At 44.7% G+C, this 8310-nt stretch overlaps 1 protein-coding gene across 4 annotated transcripts in view; it reads left to right on the forward strand.

Annotated features, from left to right (window-relative positions):
- Positions 1-7420, forward strand: part of UGT8 (UDP glycosyltransferase 8) — a 34290-nt gene extending 26870 nt beyond the window's left edge. For all 4 annotated transcript variants that reach the window (XM_027658900.1, XM_027658899.1, XM_027658901.1 and 1 more), the window contains 4 exons: positions 1638-1780; positions 3526-3602; positions 4507-4726; positions 5910-7420. In XM_027658900.1, the coding sequence (XP_027514701.1) occupies positions 1638-1780; positions 3526-3602; positions 4507-4726; positions 5910-6273 (804 nt within the window). In that variant the 3' untranslated portion in view covers positions 6274-7420. The remainder of the gene's footprint in view (positions 1-1637; positions 1781-3525; positions 3603-4506; positions 4727-5909) is intronic.
- The last annotated feature ends 890 nt before the right edge of the window (positions 7421-8310 follow it).

An 8310-nucleotide genomic window follows, 5' to 3' on the forward strand; every position in this document is an offset into this window, starting at 1 on the left:
GGTGACTCTGATTCTGTGGTACACAGTAAAATTGCCTTCTTTGCCCCATACATGAAATTCAAAGTACTTAATAGCTATTTGTTACTGTGCATGGGGATTTTTGAATGCTGTTCTAGAAGTTCCATTGCGAGGAAATATTTGACACCTCCTCTGTGTTCACATAAGGAAATGTAATTTTTGCTTTGTGAATACATCAGAGATGGGAAGTCTCACAGAATTTCTAATTAAGCACAGAGGAGCAGTAGCCTTGGGAGCAGTTTCTCAGCCAGAACAGGCTCACCTCTAGCAGCAGAAAACCACGTGTCTGACCATGCAGAAGTAGTCACAGGTAGGACCTCCTGATGCCAGGATCCTCTGGGATTATTTGCTCCACCCAAAGGCCAACCTTACCAGTCTGAGATGTTGGGCTTTCCAGAATGGTTTGTCCCAGAGCCCACAAAAAGTTATTTTCTCTTGAGCTTTAAACTGATAAGAAATGGTTTAAGATGTAACTAATTGAACCACTCCAGTTGCTGTAATTCATTGACATTTGCAGCATGCCTTAGGTCCTTAACTAAGATTCAAGGACGATCTTTAAATAAATCACAAAACCACTTGGAAACTTTTTTTGTGTCAGAAGTTCAGCCCCTAATAAATGATTCAGCTTCGAGGCAGGTCACAGCCGCTTCCCCTCCTTTCCCTCCTTCCTCTCCCTTCGCATGAATAAAAAATAGGAAGAGAGAGCACACTGGAAAAGGGTGAAGTGTGGCTTGCAGAGAAAATGGGAGTGTTTTTTGCTGCACAGCAGAGAGCAGAGTGGGTTTTGGGGCAGGTTTTGTGCTGGGATCCGATAGCACGGCGTTACTCCAGTCCTGCCCGCCCCGCTATTTATTCCCGGGACAAGAGGCACATTGTGAGCAGGGCTCTTGATTTTTTTCTCTTTGCTCACTTCCTATTGCTGTACTGATGTTGAGCAGGCTTGTGCTTACACTTGGTGAGGCCAGAATTGAACCACGTCCCGAGAAACACAAAATATTCCTCATCCCAATAAAATATCTGCACGTCTGTGGGGTCATTTTTTTTTGTTTCCCCTTCTTCACGTGCTGGAAACCGAAGGTGTTTTTTTGAAGCTCTGGCTTCTTTCAAATTGTGTTTATTACTTTCGTAGGAAAGAAAGCAAAACAAGGCTTTTGAAGTACTGTCACTTTGTTAAAAGCTGAAAATGCCACAGCCAAGCCCCAGCTTCATTCACACATTCCCTGTGCCTTGCTTCCAGGCTGATACCACGACGTGGATCTGTTTGCTGCAAAGTGGATCTCTTCGTGTTTTGCTGAGTTAAAATGTGATGTGAGAGTGTGTGTCAACTGTGAGAGTGTGTGTCAACTGTGAGAGTGTGTGTCAACTGATCAGGGAAGGGATGGATTGTCTTAAATCACTTAGGGGTTAATATGGAAGCTAAAACAAACATGGAAGGGTTTTGCTGTTCGTGGCCTGCACCATGGATTCTGAGTCATCGAGTCGTTGTTCCTGGTGATATCTGCAGTGTTTGCAACTCCTGAAACTTGGCTCATGAGGCAACCAGGGCACCCACAACTGTTCCTCCTCAGCCCTGTTTGCTCCCTGTTTGTGGTGCTCAGTGTCCATTTTCCCTTCCGCAGGATCTCCAGGCGTGGGTGAATGGTGCTAATGAGAACGGCTTCGTGCTCGTCTCCTTCGGGGCTGGAGTGAAGTACCTGTCGGAGGACGTCGCCAACAAGTTGGCACATGCCCTGGCCAGGCTGCCCCAGAGGGTTATTTGGAGGTGAGTGCAGTGGGGGGGGTGCTTTGCACCAGCCTTGTTTTCGACTGTGCCGTCTGAACCCGGAGTTGCAGATTGGCTGGATTGGCACTGCCTGGTTGGCACAGATTACCTGACTCTGCTGAAAGGCACTCCTCATGGAAATAGTGCAATTCCCCGGCAATAAAGGGGAACACTGATTTTTTTTGTGGTAGAATAAAGCATGGGTTACATTCCTGTGCCCAGTTGATATCCTGGAAGGATTGGGGACAGTGAAAAGAATCCGAGGTTGTAACATCTGTGACATACTGTCATAATATTTGATGAAAAACCCACCCTGGGGCTCAAGAGTGAATCCTGATGATTAAATCCTAGGTTTTCTTCTTCTTTCCCTTTCCCCTCACTTTTTTAGGCCCCTTTTCCACTTTCATCTGTGAACACGGGCTTTCATTATTGACTTTCTCACTTTTTTTTTTTTTTCTGTGAGAAATTGGAGGGAGAGAAATCTGCAGGAGTCAAAATCAGCAGTAAGCTTTCTCAGCTCTGAAAACATCTTGAGTGGCGCTCTCAACTCGCTGGAAAAACCCAAAACTTGTTTAGTCAGCTCTGCTTCACGTGGAGCATCAATGATTAATTTGGAGGAGTTCATGTGAACCGTTTATTTCTAAATAATCAGTGTCTTACAACGCCTGCCTTGCTGCCCTGCTGTTGGAGTTGCATTAACAGGCTATTTAGCAGCCTGTTCCCTGCCATCTCTTAAGGAATGTCCTCGCTGCTGTGTGTAATTGAAGTAGCAAACCCCACTAATGAACAGGAAAATGGGAATTCTTCAGCCTGTGGCACAGAACCTGGGGTAGTTGTAGTAAAGATTGCATCACTTTTGGTTTGGGGTAGAGCCACTATGTTTTCTCTGCTTGGCTTCCTTTCATTATGTTTTCCCTGGAATATTTCTCTGTACAGGTATCCACTTTTTGTAGAAAGTCAGTCAATTTTAACAGATTTTTTTTCTTGATGCCAAAGCAACAACTTCAACTGAAACCTTCTATTAAATGGTTTTTTTGCTAATGTTCCCTTAACATTTTTCATTGTGGTGGATTTTTCTTTTTGTTACCTGCAATCTATATTTTGCTGAATGGCTTTTTGGATAAGGGAACCCACCTGCTGTTTCTTTCCATCATGACTTATAAAATGGGAAGATGTCCCTGGGACAGGGTGCAAGACATGATCTTTATGAGGGACAGGCAGTCGATCCACCCCAGTGGGAATTTGAGATCCATAATTGAATACCTAAATATTATCAGTCAAACATGGCTTGGAGATTTTTTTGGGGGGTGGTTGGGTTCATTTTTGACATCACTGACCTATGTCTGTGTTGGACACAGGTAGATTTATACCAGATACTTCTGGGAATGAGAGAGGTGGTAGTACAGCTTGGCAGTCTTATGTCACTGTGATAAACCAAGGGAATCTTTGTAGTTCTTTGGATTATGGGAGCCCAAACTAGTAACTGTTTAGCTGCTTTTCTGTAACTTGATGTAAATAATCTTCTAATAATACATACAGAATGTACAAGCCAGTCCTAAGTAGGTGTTGCTTAATTGGGAATGAGCAATTGTTTGAGTGGTTGTTTAGGTAACTGTTCAAATGCTCTCCAGTAAACAGAATATTGAAGTGGGTCGATGGAGCTGCCACAGAACAGCTCTGTCCTACAGTACTCATTTTGGAGGTCTTGATAACTCCAGCTTCCATTTGATTTTTCACTGGTTTAGGTTTTCAGGGAACAAACCAAGGAATTTAGGCAACAACACGAAGCTGATTGAGTGGTTACCGCAGAACGACCTCCTGGGTGAGTATCTGTTTTGATCAGACACTGCCTATTCTCACTTGATTTCAGTTTGCTCTGCTAAAAACATTCTGCTGAATGAGCAGTCCTTATTAAGCCAGGATTGCTTCTGTCATGCGAGTCAGAGAGCAAGGATACAGAATTAGGATTTCAAGATGATAGCTGGGTCCCTTGGAGATACGAGAGGCCACAGAGTGTTTCTGGCTGTCTCTGGGATACCTGGATGTTTGTGTGTTCCCAAAACAGCTCCAGTGGGTGCTGATGAATGCATTAAACATCAGTGTGTGTGTGTGTGTTGTGTGTCAGCTGGAGTATTTATCCTAACGTGGTGATTAGGCAAATGACTTCTAAAGCAGGTAGATTGTTTTGGTTACAGAAGTGCTCTGAGGCAGTGTGATTTTTTATTTTTTTTTTTTTTTTCCCCCCCATTCCATGGAGCTGTTACTGTGGTTGTCAGTGTTTGCTGGCCTGAAGTAAGGCATGGGAGGCTTTAGAGAGAGCGTAACATCAGTTGTCCTGCATTTGAAGGTCTTGTATTTCATCCTCAGACGTGCTCTCCCTCGCTCACTTGTACTGCTAAACCTGCTGCGGTCACCACCTGCAGCTACTCGCCAGTGAGAAGTGCATGTTAATGACTCCATTAATCATTTTACATGACTCATATACATGAGAACTTTCTTTGCTTGGGCTGTTCCCTCTCGTAGTGTATCAGGAAGTGATTTAATGCATGAGGAATTTCAGCAGAGTGGGCTTAGGGAGAACTTTGGGACAAGTTGAACTAATTTTGCCTTGCCTGAGTGTCAACCACAGAAACACTGAGAGATATGTTGTACCCAGGTGCTTCAATAACTTTACAGTAAGGAGATATAAATGTGTCTTTTAACCTTCATGCCTCTTCTGTTTTCAGGTCACTCCAACATCAAAGCTTTCCTTAGCCATGGAGGTTTGAACAGCATTTTTGAAACCATGTACCACGGGGTCCCAGTGGTGGGGATCCCCCTTTTTGGAGACCATTACGATACCATGACCCGTGTGCAGGCCAAAGGCATGGGAATACTGCTCAACTGGAAGACTATGACTGAGAGTGCACTGTATGAAGCCCTAGTAAAAGTTATCAATGACCCCAGGTATGGCACGAGGGGTTTTCTGCGGGTTAAGTATGACTGTACCAAACCTTTGTGCAGTGTGGGGGGGGAAAAACTGCATGTTGGGTTTTATTTGTGTGTAGAGCTGGGGCAAGTCTGTGGCTGTTTGTCCCGTTTCCCAGGATTCCCCAGGGTTTCTGTGTTGCTCCCTACCAAAACTCGATGGTCACACGTGCTCTTTGGGGCAGTTGCCATGTGGAGGGCAGAGAGGTTATGGAAACAAACCTGTCCTGACTTATTCCATGTTGCAGACCAAGGTGTCCCTGTGTCTGCCTGGATTATTCCTTACTACCAGCCTGGCTGTTGTGCTGCCTCAGAGGCCTGGAGCAAGATACACATGCACAAAAAATTTCAAATGTTTTTCTGTTCTAGTTAGTAATACCTGTCTTAATCCAGGAATGTCATTTTTGCATTCACACGAATTTGTCATTTCGCAATGACAACATTTTGGCAAGTTTTTATGAATGAGGACTCCAGTCTGATTTTTTTTGTTGTTTTTTTTTGGTTACTCAGGGGATTAAGTGCAAGCCTGTGAGCTGAGTTTCAGAATTCTTTCTAATTCCAGCAAATAATTTTTTTTTTCAACAATCCTTGTGTGAGGAGAGTCGCTCCACGAGTTGGTTCTGAGCGTTCTGTTTTAAACACCTTTGATGCTGAGACCACCTTCAGATGAAAAACAGTGAGGTGTTAGCTGGCAATGTATTGTATTGTCCAACCCTGACTTTGGAGCATGGTGCTGTTGGTGGTTCTTGCTTTCCTGAGAGCAGAGTCTTCAAGTGGTGCTTGCCCTGGGGAAGGAGAATCCTGTAGGGATCGAGCAGCAGAGGGGAGGGGAGGGGGGATGTGCGGCAGGGAGGCCTCGATAACATCAGTTGCATCACCTTTCCCTTGTGCAATTACCCTCAGTGAAAAGGCAAGTCGTGTGTGAATAACCTGCTGACCCTGCAGGGAGGAGAGGAGCAATTTGACACGATGAGTCGCTGGGGTGAAAACGAAAAGTTTTAGGCGAAACTCCCGGCCGGGAGCGGAAAACGGTCCGTTGCGAAACCAGCCCCGGGTTTCTCGTCCTTCTGCATTTCTCCACTTGCACGATAAGCATAACGTGGTGATTTTTTTTTTTTTCCCCCTCCTTTCTTCCCCCTTCCTTGTTTGTTCTCCCCCCCAGCTACCGGCAGCGGGCGCAGCGGCTGTCTGAGATCCACAAGGACCAGCCTGGCCACCCCGTGAACCGGACTGTGTACTGGATTAACTACATCCTCCGCCACAACGGAGCCCAGCATCTACGTGCCGCTGTTTACAGCATCTCCCTCTTTCAGTATTTCTTACTGGATATTGCCTTTGTCCTTCTAGTGGGTGCTGCCTTACTTTACTATGTGTTGGCCAGGGTGGCCAGGTTTGTCTGCAGGCAGAGCAAGCAGCTCTGGTCGAACGACAAACACAGCGCCGTGAACGGACACTACCAGAACGGGATCCCCAACGGCAAGTACAGGAGGAACGGCCACATCAAGCACGAAAAGAAGGTGAAATGAGCCAACAGCCCCCCCCCGGTGTAAAGTAGTAACGAATCAGATCAGTAATCGAATTTTATCGCTGTAACTTAGCCTAACAACTACTTAAAAAAAAAAACAAAAACAAAAACAAAACCTCAGTAAGCAGTTCTAACACTCCCCTTCGGTATGTAATATTATGTGACAAAATTCTACGGAACTAAGAGAAGTCTTTAAAAAAAAGGAGGAAAAAAAAAAAAAAGAGCAAGCAAGCAAGCACAACCTAAAATGGAAAATGTTTTATTCTTAATACTGATGCAGAGAGGTTATTTTGGCACTGAAGTTTTTTAGAAGCCTTAATTCTCTAAAGTTCTATACGACGACCGTATTTATGAATTTTGAGTTTTTAAAAGCTCAATGTGTGTGTCCCAAATGAGGAGAGGTTTCTTTTTATTTGCAGAGGTGTTCTCCTTTTATTTTTTTATTATTTTAATATGTCCATCCTTTTAGCTGAGAGAACTCTAGTGCTAGTTCTGTGTTTCCCTCGTTGAAGGTTCAACATGTTGTGTAAGAATGCTGTTTAAAACAAAAAGTTTTTCCCAGTCTTTATGCAAGAAATAGCAAGTTGCAGACTGAGAACACAGACCTTAAAAAAAAAAAAAAAAAAGAAATAATCTTAACGAGCACTGAAGAAAAATGGCAAAAATATGTAATTGTTTTACTGATAAGCTGCATGACTCTTCTGCTCACTCCCAGTACTTTGGCGAAAAGGGTCTTGAGCAGGTCTACAGTAGGTCCTAATTTTAATTTAGACGAAATTTCATTTGTTGCCTTTCTCTGCATAATGCAATTTATGCCATGAAAATATTAGGGAGTTCTGTTCCAGTTGAAAATACGGCTGTGTGGGGAAGTAGATTTGCATAATTAAGAACAACAAATGAAACAGCAACAAAGAAAAAGATGAGAAAACGATAAGAAAATCTACCCCTGTGCTTCGTGCAGGAGGTTTTGTAATGGCCCAGAGCCGTGCAGAATCGAACCACTCCTTGGGGTCTGTTTAAAAAGGAACCAACCAACCCACAGCAAACACCCTCCCCCCCAGAGTTGAATGTCTTTCCTTGTTAATTCTCACGAAGTTCTTTCGGAATCGCAATGTTTGTAGCTGTTCTCTTTCAATGGTTGTATCTGGGAAAAAAAAAAAACCAAACAAAAAACCAAACAAAAAAAAAACCAACAAAAAAAACCCCTCACCAAAAAAACCCACCCCCTCCAACGGAAATCTTCCCTTCCATTAGCCTGGGCCACGCAATCCATGTTCCGCATAGTTGCCAATGGGAATTGCGCGCCGTGGGCGGGCGTCCGACCGCACCGCTGCCCGGGGCCGAGGCGTGAGGGATGAAGCCTGGCCGCTGCTCTGGGGAGGTGACCGTGGCCGTGTCCCCCCCCCCCTTTTCCCATCCCTGCAACAATCTCCTCCAATCACTGTCGCCGACACACGGGACGCTGGCGCCGGGCTCCGCTCCGAGGGTGGGATGCGCTCCGGGCGCGGTGGCCGCCGCCGCCGCCCTGCTCGACCAAAGTTGGCAACTATGAGTTTTTTTTTGATTTCCACGTCATTCTGTTTACTTGGAATTTTTGCACTACACACGTTGTGAGTGTACGCTTTTATTTATTTGTAGTTCGAGATCCCATTTGCCTTGAAGGAGAAAAAAGGGAGGAAATGCCCCGTTTTTTACCTGGTGTCGCTCACTAACATGGCAGGAGTTGGGAATGATGATGGGATGCTGAGATCATCTTCATACACAGTGATGCAATATTCCGCTTGTCATTCCATCAGGAGCCTCGGTCCTATAGCAATAAAATAACAGTGCAGATATGTTTCTAATACACAGTACAGCTACTTGTACTGCTTTCCGAATACTTGAAGAAAATGGTATTATAAATAAGCCTAGTAGCTATTCCTTTTTACAATCTTGCAGTTCGTGGCAACTTAAAGGAGCACACAAGAGGCGATGAACGGTGGGATGGTGAGAAGACTTCGAGTGTATGAATGACTTGGTTCAAATGTGGGGGAGGGGG

The sequence above is a fragment of the Corapipo altera genome, unplaced genomic scaffold, assembly GCF_003945725.1.
Source record: "Corapipo altera isolate COAL_440 unplaced genomic scaffold, ASM394572v1 255, whole genome shotgun sequence".
Classification (NCBI taxonomy): Eukaryota; Metazoa; Chordata; class Aves; order Passeriformes; family Pipridae; genus Corapipo; species Corapipo altera.